The sequence below is a fragment of the Leiobunum rupestre genome, chromosome 11, assembly GCF_980474605.1.
Source record: "Leiobunum rupestre chromosome 11, qqLeiRupe1.1.hap1, whole genome shotgun sequence".
In the NCBI taxonomy this organism is placed as follows: domain Eukaryota; kingdom Metazoa; phylum Arthropoda; class Arachnida; order Opiliones; family Sclerosomatidae; genus Leiobunum; species Leiobunum rupestre.
Genome location: NC_143394.1, coordinates 29,121,792 through 29,144,130, shown reverse-complemented (window position 1 = coordinate 29,144,130; position 22,339 = coordinate 29,121,792). Strand labels below are relative to the sequence as shown.

General features: G+C 34.8%; 2 protein-coding genes across 2 annotated transcripts; one reads left to right on the top strand and one right to left on the bottom strand.

The window, feature by feature from the left end:
* Window positions 1-647: 647 nt before the first annotated feature.
* ais (DExD-box helicase 52) lies at window positions 648-3,134 on the top strand. Its single transcript, XM_090162625.1, has 10 exons — window positions 648-794; window positions 854-961; window positions 1,043-1,228; window positions 1,292-1,372; window positions 1,716-1,948; window positions 2,013-2,216; window positions 2,288-2,652; window positions 2,714-2,789; window positions 2,856-2,927; window positions 2,994-3,134. The coding sequence occupies exons 1-10, from the start codon at window positions 708-710 to the stop codon at window positions 3,127-3,129; spliced, it is 1,548 nt and encodes a 515-aa protein (XP_090018751.1). The 5' UTR covers window positions 648-707; the 3' UTR covers window positions 3,130-3,134.
* A 323-nt stretch (window positions 3,135-3,457) lies between these two features.
* Window positions 3,458-8,147, bottom strand: LOC149922167 (O-acyltransferase like protein-like). Its single transcript, XM_090162257.1, has 15 exons — window positions 7,793-8,147; window positions 7,485-7,720; window positions 7,105-7,222; window positions 6,953-7,040; window positions 6,792-6,892; window positions 6,561-6,737; window positions 6,399-6,495; window positions 6,237-6,329; window positions 6,003-6,168; window positions 5,864-5,943; window positions 4,367-4,486; window positions 4,178-4,298; window positions 3,932-4,118; window positions 3,715-3,857; window positions 3,458-3,643 (listed from the first exon to the last, which is right to left on the bottom strand). Exons 1-15 carry the CDS (start codon window positions 8,145-8,147, stop codon window positions 3,458-3,460), a joined length of 2,268 nt encoding a protein of 755 aa, XP_090018383.1.
* Window positions 8,148-22,339: the final 14,192 nt, after the last annotated feature.

Here is a 22,339-nt window from a genome sequence, read left to right as displayed (position 1 = left end):
TAATTTATGGTCAAATTATCTGTTCTTTACAATATGTGCTACAGACCCCACCCGAACAAGCCTAGTGGGAGATATACTGTTTATATTTCATTTTGCTAACTGCTAAATCCGCTTCTTCTATACTGTGTGTAGAGTGTAGTGTAGACAGACTCACGACACCCAGTCACCCACCCACCCATACACAGGGCCAAGCAAACAGCGTAGAAGCAAAGACCAAACAATTTATTGATTAATATATAATTTTTTTAATGAACTAAAATCTTGAAGGGAAAAAACTTTGAATTAATTAAGTGGTCACCAGGGCCACTAACACCCCAAGCATTTAATTTTTAAACTGGCGATTGGCCTGTGATAGTGCCTTATTTCTCACACTGCCGATATATGTCTGTTCCAGGCTTGGAAATAAGCCGTGGTCACTGGGTCAAAGACCAGTTTATAAATTGCTCGGACCAGTTTTTTTATTCAAAAGCTAGGGGTTCACTGGTCCAGTGTCCAGTTTATTAATTCAAAATTATCTACCGTATTATTAACCAACTGGTCTACATGACCACTTAAATAATTCAAGAGTTGGGAGTCACTGGCCAAATAGACCAGTTTAGAAATAAACCTTATTTCCAAGCCTGGTCTGCTCATGGACCAGTCCATGGTCTGCTACAGCTTCTTTAATTCTATTCGATATTTTGACATTTCCTTTCCACGTGGAAGACATGGATGTGGGATATTTCTTTAAAAAGCTTTCTTCTGGGGCTAAATTTAAAGCAAAACAAAAAGAAACCCTCAAACCTATAGTTTCTGTAAGTACCTTATAAAAAATTATGTTTCCTGAAACAATAAACTGAATTTTCAATTTCAGGAGAAATCTTTTGAAAAAATCACTGGAGACCAAATTGAAAATAAGGACAAACCAAGGAAAAGAAAGAGCAAGAGTTTGGAACAATTAGTAAACATAAAAGCTGAAGAGGTAATTAATTGATAGTAGTAAAAAAGTGAAAACGTTATCATGAAAATAAATATTCATCATCAACCAATTTTGAAAATGTAGCTTAACCAATTTAGAAAGCAACATCGCATATTTGTGTGGGGCACTGACATTCCTGATCCCGTTTCAAGTTTTAAGAAATTACAGTCCCAATTTGGGATAAACGAAATTATCGTTAAAAATGCCCAACATATTGGTTATGACACTCCAACTCCTATCCAAATGCAAGCGATTCCGGCTATGCTAGAAGTAATAAAGTTTTTTTTAAATATGAATAATCCGTACGTTTAGTGTAACATTTAATATTTCAAGGGCCGTGAATTACTGGCTTGTGCTCCAACTGGGTCTGGAAAAACTGCAGCATTTCTAATTCCAATATTGCACAGTTTAAAAGTAGGACTATGACAAAAAATGTATTCAGATATACAGAGAATATGCAGGCAGCACCATATTTATCTTGTGATATTATACTACAAATTATTCTTAAATCTAATTTACACCTATTTCTTGAATCCCTTCAAGGCGGTACATAAGCTTCCCTCGCTTCACAGCCTGTATCAGTAAATAAATAAATTTTTGGAAGAACAACTATGCCCCTTCGTTTTTCCTTCTGTAATCTCTTCCTCTTTCTCCCAGTAGGGGAAGATACTTCATATTCTCTGTTAACCCAAATAATTTCTTGATATTAGCTGACTATAACTTTTGACCTTATATAATTTCTTTTTTTTTAATTAAGGAGCATAAAAAAATTGGAATAAGGGCAGTGATTGTAGCTCCGACTAGAGAACTAGCAAAGCAAATTGATCGAGAATGTCTAAAACTAGCTGATGGCAGTGGAATAATAAGTTTCATCATTAAAAAAGCCAACGTTAATAAACCATTGCCCAAGTTTAAAGATGTTTTAGTTACAACTCCAAATAGATTAGTATACATGATTAACCAGTCTCCTCCATTGATTTCACTAAACACGTAACATTTTCTTACTATTTATTTTGAAAATACTTGCATTAATAATTTTCCACATCACGGACAGGGTACAATGGCTGGTCATAGATGAATCTGATAAACTTTTTGAATCAGGAAAACAAGGGTTCAGGGACCAATTAGCAGAAATTTATAAAGCTTGTAACGGACCACAATTAAGAAGGGCAATGTTTAGCGCAACATTTGCTTGCGAAGTTGAGCAATGGTGCAAATTAAACATGGATAATGTCATGACGGTTTCTGTAGGCGCTAGGTAATATTTTCAAGTATTAAATTGAACAAGAAATTGTAATTAAAGTAATACTTTCTTGTTTATAATTTCAGAAATTCAGCTGTTGATATAATAGAACAAAATTTGGTATTTGTTGGAAACGAATCAGGAAAACTGGTTGCATTTAGAGATTTAATCAAGAAGGGAATTAAACCTCCAGTTTTAGTTTTTGTTCAATCCAAGGAACGTGCCAAAGAATTATTTCGAGAGTTAATTTACGATGGAATTAATGTGGACGTCATTCATGCTGAGAGAACTCAAACCCAAAGAGATAATGTAGTTAAATGTTTTAGAGGTGGAAAAATATGGGTTTTAATATGCACGGAATTAATGGGCCGTGGAATTGATTTTCGAGGGGTTAATTTAGTTGTGAATTACGACTTCCCTCCAAGCTCTATTTCGTACATTCATAGGATAGGTAACTGCTAAACTGCCTATTCATCTTAAACTTGAAAAGTACCATTATTTTTTTCTTTAAGGTAGGACTGGGAGAGCTGGCAGACCGGGAGAAGCCGTAACCTTTTTTACCGAAGATGATATTCCAAATTTAAAAATGTACAGTATCAATATTGTACAGACCTCAAATAAAATAATTATTTCATTGATCATTTTAAACTTTAGTGTAGCGCAAATTATGAAAGATTCTGGTTGCGAGGTACCGGAATATATAATGAGTTTGAAAAAGCCAACTAGGTTTGTACTTTGTCCCAAAAGTTAATGGAATTTAAAAGGTCCTAATAAGTTTTTATATTTTTTTAGGAAAGAGAAAAAGGCATTAACTCAGCGAGCTCCTAAAAGGAAACCAATTTCAACTATTCCAAAAGATGAGTTGAAAAAAATTAAATTGCATAAACAAATTGTAAAAAGCAAAAAGGGTCAAGAAATGAAATCTTAAAATAATTATTTTGGTTAAATTTGATGTTTAGTTTAAACCTAAAAGCGTCAACTCAGTTTCTATCCTTAAACAGAAGCTAAGTCAGGGGATTACACAAACATGTGCTGCCGAAAATTTATAATTGTAGAAATGAATTTTTTTATTAAGTGCCCCACCTTGAACCAAAATCCTGGTTGTGCTACTGCCCTTCAATATTTTCCTAAACTGCTAATCATTTTCAAGGGGCCTCAATGTGGGTCTCATGTGGAATAATAATGAAAACTTAATTTGCCTTTATTAGAATTAGCAAAATTATATAAAAACAAAATTTATTTTACTCCAAAATAAGTTAAATTGTCGCGCTGTTATCTTCCTTATTTGGATTAACAAATTTAAAATTAGACAGCTTATCTTTGTTTTGACTCTTTCTTGGAAAGAGTAATTTTTCCAAGTTGGTAAATGGGGCTTCGACCATCAAAAACACCACAATGGATATGGTAATGGTTAGTAATAAGTGACCGCAGAACAAATATCCCTTTAAATAAAAAGGCATTTGTTGTTTTTTACAAGAATTCTAACAAATTTATGGTGTGATGCACATCTTACCATGTTATAATGATCATAATAGATGCTTCCCTTGCGACTTCCAAGGTTGTACGTTATAACCAGGGGGTGAATTAGGTAACAAGCGTAACTCAAAGTGCTCAATGGCATAAAACCTGGCCATGAAAGCAACCTGTTCAGGAAACCTGAGAATGTAATAAAAATAATCAACCAAAGTCTATTTGATCAGGCACTAAATAGTGATGGTGGTTGAACTGACCAGCCTGTTCAGTGGCGCAGGCATAAACAATCCAGGCTAATGGTAAAGTCCAGGCAGTTCTATGAGTAGCAGCATACACTGAAGACAAGATAGTTCCTGGAAGAGACCCTCTGTTCCATTCAAAAATCCCATAGAGAAGAGTCAAACTCAATGTCAAAGCTATAATCCAAATGAATATCTTCACCAACTAAAGAGAAATGCTTGAATTAAATGAAGACCTTCCAGCCTCAACAATGAAATGCGTACTGGATTAAACCGTCGATGTTTGTGAGCCAGGAGCATGTACCCCAAAAGAACACCAACGCAAAATCCCCCAATGTGAGAGTAGGGTTTGTGATACACTTTAATTACCACGTCGTCCAATAATCTATTGAAGAGTTTTGGGGTATGTTAATTGAATCAGAATGATTGCCGAATGGTTCTTTATTGTCACACCTAGTATTCGGCAAGAACATCATAGCGGGTGCCATATCATTCAGGTAGTTAACGGCTCCCGTGACAAATATACCTATGGTTCCAATAATCAGGACCAGAATAACACCCAATCTTGGGTACCTGCATTGTAGCAAGAGTAAACGCATCAGAGCGTAGTTTGATATTAAATGGTCTATAGTTCTACTAGGAAATTTTATATGTATACAATTAGAATGTCAAAGCAACGGTGGGCACCATTACTCTCATAAAAAGTCCGTAGTTTACGGTCAAGATTTTACTCGCACCATGTGGTACGCTAAACTCTGCGCTAATTCAACATTATGCTTTAGCAAGAATAGAAGTTCACCACATTTTCTTATGTTTACTTATGCATAAGTAGAACATTTTCGTGGGAAACATATAAATGTTTCAGAGAACTTCAGTGTAAGAAATTATCAGGGTGTCTTTTTCAAGTAAGTTCATTTCCGAGTGAGCATCGTCCATTTTTTCTGCGGCGGTGGCGTCTTACCAACGGTGCCAGCTAATGTCTTTGAAATTACGTGGTACGTCTCACATTCGACGTAGTTTAAAGGGATCCCTCACTCACAACAGGGGAAGGCATAGGGGTCACAATAGAACTGGTTTTGAAGCACACTGAATGTCAAGATTTTATGTTACCCCTATGCCTCCCCCTGTTGTGAGTGATGGATCCCTTTAAGCACGGACCCTTTTCCCGGGTGCATTATTTATTATTACCATGAATATATTACTAATTATTAAAAAGACGATTAGGTTCAACTAACACGTACAAACGCTTATCAGGGCCGGATTAAGACTTTATGGGGCCCTAGGCCCAAGTTAATTTTGGTGCCCCCTTTCAATAGCGAGCGAAGCGAGCTAGGCGCTTCCTCAATTTATAATAGAGAAATGGAAGGAAAATTCATTTTGCTGCCAGATTTAGTATGTCGTCAGGGGCTAGACGGCAGTCCGTCAGAGAATGTGACAATCAAACGTTTTCGGTTCATAGGGGTGGACGCATTTACTAAAATTACTCCGGAAAATATTTTGTGAAAAGAAAATGATTAAAGTGTTGTACTTTTATTTTTTTCGAACCCTTTTGGTGCCCCTTGTAGGATTGGTGCCCTAGGCCCAGGCCTATTCGGTCTATTGGTTAATCCGGCCCTGCGCTTATTCCCAAACCTCTACCGTCGAAAAAAATTGCGATTCCCATTAAATTCATTAATTTGCAACAACTTGTTTTGGGCATCATTGCCAAAGTGATATCGCAAAGAACTGTAAGATAGAGTAGCTTAGCAATTTTTAAATATGGCCACTTCTTGATACTTTCGCCCTGTGAAGTCACTGTGATGCATTTGAGGTATGGGATTAAGCGTTAATTAGCGCGCTTGCTAGAGAAATTCAGGAACCCAAACCACCCCTGCGATTATTAGTTCAACGTGACATTGTGTACTTAGATAGTTACCCACTATATACACTAAAATTTCCTTTTGGTTTTACTTGTAAAGAGGAATGATGAAAGCCAAACTTATGATGAAAAATTGCATGTTAGTCGCCAAGTACCATGAAGCCACCATGCACTATAAACAACGATATTATAATTAGTTACGATTAAAAAATGTAACGGGATTCTAATTACCGTCTTCTGGAAGGGAACCAGGTTGTTAAAATAGAGTAAATTCATCCACCAGTTTTTCTCGCAGTTCTCCGCATCGCTAACCACGAATTCGCGCCATAAGGGACCGTGTCCGAACAAGGGTTGCACCAAAGCGAGACTTATGGTGGCCCCTAGTAGAGGAGTCAACCTGCGGGGTTTTTATTCCATTACTTACCATATTTCTAACTAAACTTAATAAATTGTAAGTTCCTCAACCTCCAGTAACGACGCGCTAAGAATATCAAGTAATTCATCCCTCCGTTATTAATCTTCAGCTCCGTCCAGTTGGAGTAAATGACCAGCAAACCGCTATAGCGCCGTAAAATAAACATTCAAGTATAATTTTTCCAAAGGTTTCATATGAAGACATTTTGTTACCTGATGAAGAAGAAGGTTTCGACGCTGAAGGTGAAGTTTAACATCGGCGTGAAGAATACGTTGTCGACCACCGCGTCGTAGCCATTGAGTAAGGAACCTAAAACGGGATGTACATTTATTACGGTAAAGCCAACGGCGCAAAAAGCTGCTTGGAATACGTACGGTACGTTTGAGTATTTCGATGGTAGAAGTAAGTGTGTCCATAAATGATCCATATCATCGAGAGACATCTGATTCCGTATAAACAGTTGATTTTGGAATTTTTCGAAGGAACTGTATTTATAAGCGCCGATAAATTGGAACGCAAGCAGAAACATTCTAGCAAATGCCTTAAAAAAACTAGCGCATTTGTTACTGGCGTAATCGAACTTTGACTAAGACGAAAAGCTTTACCAATGACTCTGATCCCTTTCGGGTCTTGAGCATCTACGGGGCAAACTATCTTCATTAGAGTTCCTAGTACCGTCAGTATGGCTAGAACTCCAAAAAGCGCACTGCAAAAATACAATGTCGAACACTTCGCAAAAAGCCAATATTTTTATGGATAAACATACAATACTGCCTTCTGCGATTTCCTCAAGACAGTTTTTTCTTGAACATCGCAGCTAGGTACGTTGCTAGATAGGCCGAAAACGTTCGTAACTGCAATTAGTTATACCGAGTTTAAAATATGAATGATAAAATGAAAGAATATTGTAAATATCACCTAGCCCCGCTATATTTTCTACATCGGTGGCCGTGCATGGTGAAGGTACGCAAATACCCCATCGAATGGCGTTGTCTCTTGCTAGAAAACCGTACTCCCGCATGGCGGAACCAAATATCTATTCGTACATAAAATCAGTTACGTTATAATCGTCGTCACAAGTTAAGAATATATCTCTTACAAGGCGGAGTATCCGTCTAAGCCATTAAAATGAAACGCGTACCTTGGCATGTCCGAGACTAAAGTGTTTTAAAAAATCACCTGGAGTCTGCGAAGGTATGTTTCAAGAAAATAGCATTAGCACGAGTGAGAGATGGATACTTTTCTCCAAGAGATAAATTATAAACATCCGTGCTCGTTTAATTTCATCAATGACTCACTTCTCCTTTCTTCAATGCGGCTACAACTTCTCGTAAAGCCTTGTCGAAATTTTTAGGAATTTTCTCGTCGAAAACGGGTGGCCGTACAAGTAAGGTACAGTATTTTCCAGTGAACAATGGTTCTTTTTCGATGTCGTCTCTAAACGCAACCGTGGACAGACACTCCTGGTACGAGCCCAAAGAAGAAATGGTCCCATCCAACATACCATCAGGTGGTTTGCCAGTAGCGTCTATTACTTTAAAGTCAAATAACAATTTGTAATATGAAAAAGCTTTCCTTCTTTGAGATGTTAATTACGGGAACTAACTTTTGAGCGCCCATCCTTTGAGTTTTCTAAGAGCAAATGTTGTCCGTACAATGGCCTCTTGACATTCGAAGGTGAGATTGGCCTGGGAACTCTGGCGAATGACCACGGGCAAAATGCTCTTTAGAATGCCATCCACTTGGTCTTTGACTTGGTTCTCCAGTCGAGCCCAGTTTTCGCGACTGGACAGCAACACTTCCAGCTCTTTCGGGGTTATCCGCTTCCGTTCCACGATGGTTTCATTCTTTCTCAGAGTCGAAAACTTTGAGAACGGCTTGCGAGAGTTTGACGTTTGGGACAAAACATCGGAAAAATACGAAAGTAACCAAACGACGAGGAAAACCGAGGATTCTTTCATTTCCAACTTATCCAAATTTTTCTAAAACCTTTTAATAAAACGAAGAAATTCAGCGCGTTTTTTAGTGTAGTCTTCTTTATCTTCGGTTATCCTTTTATGTAAAATTCGTTTGCATATTTCAAATCGTTTTCGCATTATTTGCCTTCAAAAGAAGAATTAACCGTTCATCAAGACCAAAACATAATAAAAATTATATTCACATAGTTGCGAGGTTATGTAAATTTTTAAAAACATTTTAAAGAAGTTTTCAAAGTAACGCTTTTCGAAATTACTGTAAGGTAGAAAATATATCGAGTAATTGTTACGAGGAAGTTTTAAACTTAACAGATTCTAACGCGAAATAAAATAAATTTTGTTAGATAAACAGTTGCGTGAAATACTGCAAGTGTAACCGAATACTTAGAGATAAATACCTGGTTATAAAGTTACGTGAAGCATTGGACCCTTCGAAAAACGTTGGTGACCGATTGGAGGTAACAATCTAAATGTATGAGAAAAAGCAAAAAGCTTTCATTTTTCATTCCCACCTAGTCCCCTTTTTCCGCGTGACACTATTTATCGATCTTTGGTAAACTTTAGAATGGGGCTTTGGAGATTCTCTTGACGAATGCGGAACCGCATGCTCGAACTGGGGATCCAAATATACCGCGGCATTCTGTAACAAAAGCAGAAAAAAGTAACTGTGCCAAACAGGGAGAGCGCTTTCGCTGGTTTGACCTCTATAGGCTAACATCCGTAACGCCTCGCGGATTTTACTATTTCGGAAGAATATTTTTTGAAACTTGTTTCCACGCTCATTGCGAAGGGCGTTCTATTCCGCGTTGCTGTGTGTACTCTATTCTACGTAATTACGGATTAATTATTCGAGGTGTTGTTTGAACACATTAATCAAATTGTTATACTCCCACGCAGAGCCGTAGGTATCATCGCGAGGAACTTAATGAGTTGAAATAATGAGGTGAAGGTATTCCAGAATATAATTATATATTATAATATATTATAATAAAAACTTTACTACCTTAACCTTTTAGATGAAACCTTTCTGATTAAAACTCTTATTACTTTAGTAACTCGACCTAACTAGTTAAAATTCTACTACCTCTACTTTACTAATTGAAAATTCTACTACCGATACTTTACTATGTGAAAATTCTACTACCTCTACTTTACTAATGAAAATTCTAACATTACTAGTAAAAATTCTAGTACCCTACTTTACTAATGAAAACTCTACTACCCAACTTTACCAGTGAAAATTCTACTAACCCTACTTTACTAATGAAAACTCTATTACCCAACTTGATTAGTAAAAACGCTACCACCCAACTTCACTAGTGAAAATTCTACTTCCCCTACTTTACTAAGTGAAATTCAACTACCTCTACTTTAATGAAAATTCTACTGCCTAACTTTACTAGTAAAAACTCTACTACCCAACTTTACTAGTAAAAACTCTACTACCCAGAAAATCTTTTTATTATTTTCAATTTAAATTTGATGGAAATTAAGGGGTGATCAAAAGTAATGAGGGGACAAAAGTCAGGGAGGGTCATTTCCACATCAAAAGGTTTTGGGGCTAGCCTGACAAAGAACGCCAGTAAAATAAATGATGTAAAAAAATTGGCAATTGAAATTAGGCCAACTTTGAAGCATATCGAAAAGCCCGATGTTAATTTTAACTACGTTGCGCTTATGTCATTCACAAAATAACTACTACCGGTTTCTCCTAAAAATATAATAACAAAAATATTTATTTTGGGAAATAAATATAATATTGTGAATCATTTGGGCTGTAGTCTAATTTCATAGTTCATTGTTATCGAGGTAGGTTTCCCTTTTAGGCGAACAAAAATATAAAAAAATCGCATAAAAGTATATGGAACGATCGTTGAACTTAAATTTTTATTTGTTAATAAGAAACTAATTTGCCATTTTTTTCTCTTATTTATTTCATCATTTTGGAAAGCGAACTTTATACAGGAAGGGGCAACGCCATGGGATTTACCGAGCTCTCGTGTCAAGACAAAAACACCAGTTTAAATATATTAATAAATTGCTTTTATGATTTTCAATATGGCGCGCTCCACACAGTTGTTAGTTTCTTATTTTTCTATATAAAGGACCGTTTTCGCATCACTAACTTCTGAAAATATATTTAAAAAAAAGCACAGCATGAACTGTGATAACGATGTATTCGAATTTTGAGTAACCTCATAAGTAACGTAATATATAAGTATGATACGTTTATTCTACCAACACAGTTTTCCCAGTAGTTTATTTACTTTAATGACCATACATATCATAACGATGACAAAGACCGCTAGATTTGCACGATTGTTATTAGTCTTTGGAAATAAATGAGTTTCGATAACCGCACCGCCATCTATCGACTTTAAAAATAACTATTAGGATGGTACTTTTCACCAAAGGGAAGCCTAAGCTGAGGTCAAAGGTCAAAGAGGTCACGATCGTCTGCTTTTTTTTGTCTAAATGCGCGTATGTCAGATATGGGCTGCGTTCAACAACTATCAACGGAGAAAAACCGCTGAGTTATCGTTGAGTTCTTTTAATCAACGCTACGTCACAAAAATCTAAAACTTGTTGTACGATTTCTGGTTCGCTGACTTAATGAACAAAATATCGTCTGCTACCCCTCCTTTAACTTTGTCGAATGACGTCACGACACCGATGAGCAACGGAAAAACCTGCTCCTCCGACCGCTGACTTCGTTGAGCAACATGACGTAGAAACCGGAAGTTAAAAAAAGCGTACAGTAAGCTCAACGCTCAGCGTAGCCTAGATTGAACTCGCTTATTGAAGATCACAGGTTGAGATGTTCGAGAAATTTTTGGGTAATCAAGGCTTATCAAATATTAAAATCATTTTAGTATTTGATAAGACTTGGTTATTTCGTTATTTTTTAAATTTTTTTAAGAATTTCATTAAAATACTTTCAAAAGTAATAAATAAGGAATGAGCATGAGGTCTTTGTAATAGACAATCGTCTCGTTGTCTGTAATAATTTTCGCATTTTGGCTCGTATTTATAGTAATTAAAGTAATTAAGTCATACTAGTTACTAACAATGAGTAATAAAATTGTCGCTTGTAAGTACGAATAAGCAATCATTTTTAATTAACTTACAGGCATATTGTATGTTACGTGTGTTATTTTACTTATGATAAAAGTATAACTTCAATCTAAACTGGAAGCAGTTAATCTTTCTCGAAGAAACGAAAACAAGTAATTCATCTTATTTTGAGAAATAGAAAAAAATAACGAGGAGAGTTTTAGAAAGTTTTGGTTTTTTGGGGCCGAATTGAAAGTCAATTTTTCACTCCCTCGAATCGCGCCAGTCGTGAGCAACAGAGGAGTTACGCGGGGAAAAAAATTATTTAAAAAAATGAAATTGGGAAGAAAAATGTGTGCCCCTGTTTAGATATGCGAATAGCGAAATAAAATAAAGACAGATGGCGATGGCGTCAGTGGCTCGAAGCGTCGGTCCATTTTGGCGGCGATTGCCCCTGCCCAATAATACAGGCTGCCCAAAAGAGATTTTGATTTGCGGAAACCAGAAACTTGTCTTTTATCCATCACGGCCAGCTCACAGCCTCCCCAGAAGCGATTCAATAGACGCGAAAAGAGCAAAATATTTCCATAAAACAAAAGATATTAGAACAATTGGTGGGTCCCGGGAAGGCGATGAAATTGACAAAGGAACAGGGTGAGGCCGCGAAACCTTACCTTCACAATAATTTAAACTTCCATACAACGAATTTGACATTTCGGCCATCAGGTTTAACCAATGAGGTAGAATATGAACTAGAGATACAAACAAATCTGCGATTGGCGAGACACGTGTAATTTGAGCAGAATTAGGCTTAAGTTTCAACTTTATCCAATCGTGTTGGCGCCATCTGTTTCTATAAGCAGACACTTTTGCAAAATATGTTATATATATATATATTAGTTTTCCAATAACAAGATAGATGGCGCCAACGATTTGATTAAGTTCATTTACTAGGCCTATCTCTTCCACTCAAAAAATACTGTCCGGCGAAAAGGTAGGTCCTGGAAGGCGGATTTGGATGATTGGATCTTTATTTATTCTACCTCATTGGGTTTAACAGAAGCTGGGGATTATTGGCGCTAGTTAGTTAAGTTCAAAACAAAGTCGTAGCGTGAAGTTGCAAATATTCTTAAAAATGTATAAATTGTTTTTTCGTTGTGTCTGAAATTTTTTAGTAATGTCATCCCGTTTGAAATGCTAGAAAATAGAAGACTACGTTTTCCGAACTTGTTTTTATGTAGCTCATTCGTCACGAAATACGTAGAAGTTCAGTTCAGTTTATGCTTAAAAACAGGGTGCCTCGTCGAACTTACCCTTATGTCCAGGGATTTTTGTAATAAAACGTCATCGATGCGTCACCCGTGACGCAGCAGTAACATCAAAACAAGAAGGCCTATTGGTGTTGTATCTCAAAATTACATTTTAGTGTGCGACTCTACCACTGCATGTGTGTCTATAAGGCTTATTTACCTGAATTTTATACCATACCATAATATGTGGTATTATCATAGTTGGTTTGTACTGAGGGGTAGTCACTTTGGTACTCAGTTGTACAAATCGTAGTCAGTCACAAGATATATTGCTTAAGAAAATCAGCGTAAATCATCTAATATTATTAAAAAAAATAGTAATGCGCTATGAGGTTTGTAAGGATGGGAAAAATATTTGGTTAGACCAAATAATTCAAATAAACATTGATAATGTTCGCGAATATTAGACTATACTGATAAAATAATCGAATATTTGAAAAGGGTGGTAGAAAATATTTGATATTTCAAATAGTTTGAAAATTCTTTCAAATAGTTTTCTCAGTACTCTCTTATACTTAACCTACCCAACCAAAAAAACCCTGGTGCCATCACTGAATTTCTAGAACATGCAAACTAAAATCAAAAGTCAAATTATTGGGCATTCAAAATACTAATAATAATAATCAGGTAGACTAATATCCAAGGTACCACCTTAGGCCTATCTGATCATCTTGACTTTTAAAGCCATAAATTCAGGTGGCTGGGTTACAATGCGTAGGATGGTGGTGGCAAGCCCTTCAACCTTCAAGCCACGCGAGCCAACAGCTCCTTACTTTAACCATTAACGTTAACCTGAACAAGTTTTTATAGATGGGGAAACTCAAGAGCTCGGGGGAAAACCGCTTAAAGGCCGAGAACAGAGATTCCATTTTCTCGTGCGCGAATTTTGACCCCCGCAAAATTGAGTGACAGTGTGGACAGCTTGGTCGACGGCTCTGACTGTTTTTGAATAGAATATATACAATGAGCATCAAATAAAGAGGTAAGCTACAATACATGGAATTGTCCAGGCGGTCACTCAAGTTGTCAGAGCTGACAATCAAGTTATCAGTTGTCACTCGTCAAAAAATTAAGTACAGAATAAGAGGGGTGGAATTTCGCACTGTTCTCGGTCTTTAAGTCAGCTAAAGAAAAGCCTAGGCTGTAAGGTCTGTGTACAATAAAGTTACGTCTACATTGCTACACGTTCAAAAAGTCAACGCCGCCGAAGATTTTTGAAAATTCGGTGCGCCGCCGCCGGGTCATTTTCGCCCGCCGCCGCCGCCAACCCAAAACAAATGGTCTAATCCCAGTTTCCCTCAGACATTCCAAGTGCAAGCTAGGAGCAACAAACACAGCACCCCACCCAAGGAGAATGCAACCCATCAAAAGTCGTACATTTTCTCGCGTACAGTTTTCATTGGTTAGACGCTTTAGCACCTGCTGCTGTCGGAAGGAGAAAATTCGTCCAATGAAATTTGTACACTGCGTTAGCGGGTTTAAAGGCTAGCTGCGTTCCCCTGGTGTTTGTTGCTTATAGGTGCAAGCTTGTATAATTTCCCGCGAATATAATCACCCGTTAAAGCTCTGTATACAAAATCTCGTATAAAATAAAATTTCACTCAGGTGCGCTTTTCAGGTTCGACCGGTATTTTTCACAATCGCGAGAAAAAGATTTCCCTAACACTCGTGTTTACCCGATTTTATTTCTAACGGGCGAAAAGAACGTCGCGTATACGCTCTTCCGAGAAGAGACGAAAAAATACATTGATAGAAAAATAATGGCTTTAAAATGTCATCGTTTGAAAGCCATTTTTCTTAAGTGTCAAACGCTGTTTTTCGGCAACTAATTAAGGGCAGCCAAGGGAGAAGCAGAAGGGCTATTTTCAAATTAACATTTTTCCAAAACAGAAGAATATTCTATAGTCGCTGCCTATCTTGGTTCGGAGCCCGTATGAACTTAGGACGATATTACTATAGGAGAAAATAAATTTATGCCTTTGGAAATTCTAATCAATATTTTAAGCCTGCTTTATTTTTAGTTTCAGTACGACGTTGCGTTTATTTTTGGTATTTACACGTGAAATTTATCAAATTTCTTATATAAATAAAGAAATTAAGTTAAACTTATCGATACAGTGCATAATATCTTCAGCTTTTATATTATTTAACATTTAAAAACAAGTATTATTAAATAAAAGACGATATTTAGAAGCCTCTGATAGGAGGTTATTTAAGTTTTACTCACTCGCTGCTGAGGGAGTCCTTACTCCATCTGGTGACAAAAAATGTTACTAATCATTGGTAGGCTTTTATCTTAGACTATTTAAAATAAAATAGTTAAAAATAAATAGTTCTTTTTATCAAGTAATAGTCCAAGAGCCCATGACAAAATAAGCATGTGATAAGGTACACGGTGGGTCAATATATTTTTTAATTAGGTTAGTGATTTGTAACAAAGAACTGTTTGTCTTACGGGTCAAAGTGGGGGCTTTCCGGAAATACGAACCACGTGACGTCACTTCCGGTGACCTTGAAAATTGATATGACCTGATATTGGTATCATTCGATTGGTCTCAACGTGCTCTTACCAAATATCGTTAATTTCCGCAGTGAAGTCCGAGCTTTCGACAACCACATAATGGTCCGCATCCTTTTAAACAGTTACAAAAAATCATGTTCAAAAGACATTCCGGAGCCGGCGGTTGCGAAGTGGTTTTTTGGTTGTAATAGATTATCTTTATTTATCCATCCCCAAACTGTAGGATTTAATTCATTACCCAACCACTTCTGAACTTGATAATACACTCGAAATAAGTGCTCTTTAGCTGCATTTTCTATAGGTGGTAAAAGATTTAGGTTTACCGATTTCTTTCTATGTATAGATTTTGTAAAACATTTATAACGATATTCATTAATGGTAATTTCTGTAATGGGAGCCCCATACGTGGCCAAAATAACCCGTATTCCATTGGAAGCCAGCGATTCATGAGAAACTGAAGGTTGTGGTCGTTTTTTTAATCTTTCTACATGTATTTATTAATGTTTTTATTAATTAATATTTAGTACTTACTTTATTTTTATAAAATTGGTTTCTAAAAATATCTTTCGTACCGTTCGCTTTGAAACTGCATTTGCTGTGGTCGTAACGACCTAGATTGCCCCCTGGTGGTTGAATGTAAAGTCGGGCAGTCTCGAAACAATTTTTTCGAACAAAGCGCCACATTTTGACTTAGAATTCGCCTCAGAACATTTTTCATTCGAAATTGGCGTTAAACCAAGGACGTTTTTTTTATTAGAAAACGAAGGGTGGGGTATCAGTTATTATTTAATATTAAAATAAATACTTAATCAATTTAATCCACTTAAACTTTGACCTTCTCCAGAGCAAGAGGGCTACTTTGAAATATTATTATAAGTTTTATTTAATAAGCAATATGTAAGAAATATACCGTTTTTCGTTATAATTTAAAGAGGTTTTAACTTTTTTAGCTCGTGACCTTTGACCTTTTGATAAAATCGACCTTTTAAGAGCATATAAAGAAGGATAAGACAATTTGAAGAAGAATGACACCTCATATGTTGAGTTTGGGTAAATAATTTTTGAATTATAAGCGAATATAAAATGGCGGCCATTTTCCAAGATGGCGGTGAAACTTGGCACTGCAGACTTTAGGACTTTAAGGAGGTTCTATACAGGGCCGTCTCAAGAAATTTTATACACCCGGGCAAGGGGGATTTTTGGCGCCCCTCTTATTTTAAACTAAATTAAACTACCCCCCCCCCCGTAAAAACATTACCATGTCCATGTTATAAATTTACCGTTTTCATAATAATAAATATTCCCTTTAATCACTTTCTAAATACTTTGTGTAAACATATTTAATACCTTCTTTATGGTACATGGTCATTTTACATGGAGCTTGAAACACTAGGTAAGGTGGCCAGACTAGTATACCTAAAGTACATTAATTATAATGTCCATACTGAATACAGTGAATAGTATCACGGTTTATATACTTGAAATAAAAGAATTAAGTTTACGAAGAACCCGTGAGTTAAAGATAAAATAATGGATATTTCTATTTTAAACTCACGGGTTGTTCTTAGTAAACTTAATTCTTTTAATCCTTACATTAATTGCTTTAACAAATTAATTAAAACAGTATAGGGAGCTAACAGTTCTACGTCTCACGACGTCACCCATGCTTTTTCCTATTGAAATTTGTTTTTACCCAACATGGCGGCCACAGCCAAAGCTACGGACTGTTAGTTAGTTCCCTAATTGGCGGGATTTATTAAGGCCTACACTTATGAACTTTTTTAAAGCTGTCGCTTTCTTTTCTGCTTCAACGGCTTCTCTTAATTTCCTTTTTTTATAATCTTAATTCAATTCAACGTTACTCTAATTAATATCTATCTAACTGAAACTAATAAACGGCTTTCTGCGCGTGCGCGTAAAATAGAAATGACTAACTGTAACCACGGACACATGACAGATTAAGGGGGAAGAATACAGTAAAAGCCTCTTCTTCGTTCAAGCTGAACGTTTCTATTTTAACAATTACATAATTGAATTATATTTTTATTATTAAGCTGAACCTTCCTCTAGTTCTTAAAATAATTTTGATAATTCTAATATTAATAGTTAACGAGATATAAGGTCCTAACTAAAGGGTAGTTTGGGCACTTGCCCAACTTGTTTAGTTCCGGGGGTCCGAATTAAAACGTAATACCTTAATTACTTTTAAATTTAAAATGGTCAAAATTATTTTAAGCACTAAACAAGAGGCTGTTCTACACTTAAATATTAATTTTATAAGTTAGAATACAAAATTAAAAGAGTTCAGCCGGAAATAGCGCGGAAGTAGACAATGGCCACTGTAGTCTTCCCCCTTAAATCGTACCGATGGACTGCTTTGGAAGTAGCCATCGAAAACGATTTAAATGCATTTTAGAATATTAAATGCAGGTTCGTAATAGCCTAAGAAACAAATAGAATTCTTGGAGATGGCCTGCTAGTTTATTTATCATAAAGCTGGATAAACGTAACGAAATAGCAAGCAAGTACATTGAAGTACTGTATTATTTTGGGCTTCCTTCTATTCTTGTGGCCCTAAATGGGTTAGAGTGTGTAATAACTGGTGGCTTAACCGGGGAGTCGGGGTCCGGCTCTTGTAACCCATAAGGGCGGTGGTGCACTGGGAAATGTTAGCTCTGATCAAATGGTCCTTTCTCCACCTCCGACTTTCGCCTGGTTTGGCTGTAGCTGAGCTTCGGCTCAGGCTAACGGAGAGGGTCCGTGCAACCTGGCCGCCTTGGCGGATTGGGTAGCCTGCTGTGGGGCGGCGGGCCTCCGTATGAGGGCACGGTGGTCCTGTTTCCAAGCCTTTTGGAGTCACACCGGGATCTCCGGTGCTAGCTGTGCCGGGTTATGTGGACCGCTGTATTCCCGTCGTTCCCCTTTAGGAGCTCTTTACCTACGTAGGTAGGGTGTCGGCTGGAGTTGCTATAGCATCTACTCTAAATCCCACGGCTGTGTGCGAAGTGAGAACTGGTCCACCCATTGCTGCACCTTCTGCTGGGTTGAGTGGTTTGCGTAAAAGGTGCGACCATCAGTAGTAGGGTACTACTACCCGAGGGGCTAACCACTTCCCGTAATCGGTGTACACCCTAACTGTAATGATTACGTAATCTTCTGTAATCTTTTGTACTCATTCGTAATCCCGTAATCATTTGTAATCTTCGTACTCATCTGTAATCACCCGTAATCATTACGAAATCACGTGTAATCATTTGTAATAGCGCGAAATCATCTGTAATCACGCGTATTCATTGGAAGTATCCCGTACTCAATTACTCATCTGTAATCACGCGTATTCATTGGAATTATCCCGTACTCAATTACTCATCTGTAATCACGCGTATTCATTGGAATTATCCCGTACTCAATTACTCATCTGTAACAATTTTTGGGTTGCCTGTGTACTCATCGTAATCGTTCTGCACTCATTAATGATTACGTAATTGGTGTACAGGCAAATTCTTGCTACTAGCCATGCTGGATTTGTCACCTGTCCGGGCTTTGGGACGCTGGCGCAGGGCACTATGATGATAGGCCTCCGGTGGTATGGCCCCTGTTGCTAGGTACACCCTTCTAAAAATTCTGACACACTTCTATTCTTGTAGTATCGCCTAACCACTTTTTCTTCTTCATATTATATACCCTGGTTTATAATGAAAATACCAGGAAAATGCTTTATCCGTCAGAACTATGCACCGTAATTTTATGGTTTATTTACTATTGTAAAATAAATAGTCGCAAAAAAAGTTCATCGACGATGCTGGACATTTTGGTTGGGAAAACGGTTTGTATTTCTAAGTAGCTAAAGATTGTTCAAATTATGTTATGCTTTCATTAAAAATTTTATAAACAAATCCAATTCTTGGTAAACCAAAAAGGCGCAGAACTCAATTTCGGCGCCCCTCTCAAACCGGCGCCCCGGGCAGTTGCCCGGGTTGCCCGGCCCTTGGTTCTATAAGACCATAACCTCTTTCGATTGTGAAATTTTTAGGTATGGCATATTTATTTTCCACAAAAAAAACATGGAGGCCGTACTAAAAACGACTGCTCAGACGCTTAATTCAAATAAGACCATTCTTGTCAAAAACGTGCTCAGCATTAATTTTGAAATTGACAGTATAGCTGTAAAAGTAATAATGTCGAAGATATTGGTGAAAAACCATTTTTGCCGGGCATTTTCCCGCCAAAACAAAAGTTCCATACAACCCAATGATGGGGACTTTTGACAAAACGTTTATAGACACTTAATAAAGGTGTATGCAAAAATTCAGCCCAGGGGCATTTTTTTCCGAAGTTTGGTCGATTTTTTTCCTAAAGTTACTGGATTATATGTGCATTTGTTCAGATTACATATCCAAAACTGGCAAAAACTGTCACAAATCTGCACATACTCAATATAAAAATCTAAAATGTAAAATATAAATATAAACTTTAAATACAAAACATAAATATAAACTTTAAATACAAAACATAAATATAAACTTTAAATACAAAACATAAATATAAACTTTAAATACAAAACATAAATATAAACTTTAAATACAAAACATAAATATAAACTTTAAATACAAAACATAAATATAAACTTTAAATACAAAACATAAATATAAACTTTAAATACAAAACATAAATATAAACTTTAAATACAAAACATAAATATAAACTTTAAATACAAAACATAAATATAAACTTTAAATACAAAACATAAATATAAACTTTAAATACAAAACATAAATATAAACTTTAAATACAAAACATAAATATAAACTTTAAATACAAAACATAAATATAAACTTTAAATACAAAACATAAATATAAACTTTAAATACAAAACATAAATATAAACTTTAAATACAAAACATAAATATAAACTTTAAATACAAAACATAAATATAAACTTTAAATACAAAACATAAATATAAACTTTAAATACAAAACATAAATATAAACTTTAAATACAAAACATAAATATAAACTTTAAATACAAAACATAAATATAAACTTTAAATACAAAACATAAATATAAACTTTAAATACAAAACATAAATATAAACTTTAAATACAAAACAAAAATATAAACTTTAAATACAAACCATAAATATAAACTTTAAATATAAAACATAAATATAAACTTTAAATACAAAACATAAATATAAACTTTAAATACAAAACATAAATATAAACTTTAAATACAAAACATAAATATAAACTTTAAATACAAAACATAAATATAAACTTTAAATACAAACAAATATAAACTTTAAAAACAAAACATAAATATAAACTTTAAATACAAAACATAAATATAAACTTTAAATACAAAACATAAATATAAACTTTAAATACAAAACATAAATATAAAACTTTAAATATCAACTTTAAATACAAAACATAACTGTCGCGGGACGACGGGAAACGACCCGATGGTATGACCTTGGTCCCCTGGTCCGGTGGGAAATCCCTGGTCTGGGACTTTATGTGCACCGACCCTCTAGCCCCGTCCTACTTGGCGTCTTTCTCTTCAGCCCCCCTCGGGGCTGCAACCATAGAGCCCATGCTGCAACCCAGGCCGAATTACGGAAGAAATCAAAATACGCGGGTTTGGAAAATCGGTTCCTCTTCACTGCTGACGCGGTCGAAACTCTGGGCTCTTTTGGGCGTGATGGTCTGGGTGACATAGCTATATAACAAATATAAAATATAAATATAAAATAAAAATGTATAACATAAATACAAACATAAATATAAAATAAAAATGTATAACATAAATACAAACATAAATATAAAATAAAAATGTATAACATAAATACAAACATAAATATAAAATAAATATGTATAACATAAATACAAAGATAAATATAAAATAAATGTGTATAACATAAATACAAACATAAATATAAAATAAAAATGTATAACATAAATATAAAATATAGATAGATCATGGAGGAAGAAGGTAAATGGATAGATAGATAAATAGATAAAATTGTTTATTGCGTGCAACACAACATACAAAGTTGTACTTTTTACAGTATTACACGTTTTAAATTATTACATTAAATAAATACAGCAAATAAGATATATTGCCGAGTTGACTGCGCTACATGTGTTACATAAATGCGTTAAATAAAAAATTAAATAAATACATATTTCACAGTGTTACACATGTTAGATAATTACGTGAAATTTAATATTAAATATTAAATAAATTTTGCAAATTATAATATACATTGTCGATTTCACATTTAGAAGAACAGCCAATTAGAATACATCATGAACCTTGAGCAGTTAGTTTCAAAGAAGTCGATACTCTTACCTAAACTATTACATTTGTCTTGTATTCTTTTAATAGGGTTTACACCTTTATTTAAAGTATAAAAATAAATAAATAACATAAATATAAAATATAAATGTATAACATAAATATAAAATATAAATGTATAACATAAATATAAAATATAAATGTATAACATAAATATAAAGTATAAATGTATAACAAAAATGTAAAGTATAAATGTATAACATAAATATAAAATATAAATGTATAACATAAATATAAAATATAAATGTATAATATTAATATAAAGTATAAATGTATAACATAAATATAAAATATAAATGTATAACATAAATATAAAATATAAATGTATAACATAAATATAAAATATAAATGTATAACATAAATATAAAATATAAATGTATAACATAAATATAAAGTATAAATGTATAACAAAAATGTAAAGTATAAATGTATAACATAAATATAAAATATAAATGTATAATATTAATATAAAGTATAAATGTATAACATAAATATAAAATATAAATGTATAACATAAATATAAAATATAAATGTATAACATAAATATAAAGTATAAATGTATAACAAAAATGTAAAGTATAAATGTATAACATAAATGAAATGAAATGTTTTATTTAACGTGCACGTCAACAGTACATAGGTACCTTCTAGGACCTGCACGGGCAATTACATATATTGAAAGAGCATAGTTTAAATTTTTTTAGGAGTTTAAGTACATTGGTCGAAATCTTCGAGGTTTACATACATCAAAGTTACAGAATATTGGTTAAATATACAAGAGTTATAATACATTGGTCGATAAATATTTGTGTTTTACGTACATTAAAAGAACATGGGTTAAATTTAGAGGTCCAAATTATCGGAGGTTTAGTATTTACAGGAGAATATGTCAATTTTGTCACTAAATTCATTATGTACATGTTAACTGAAA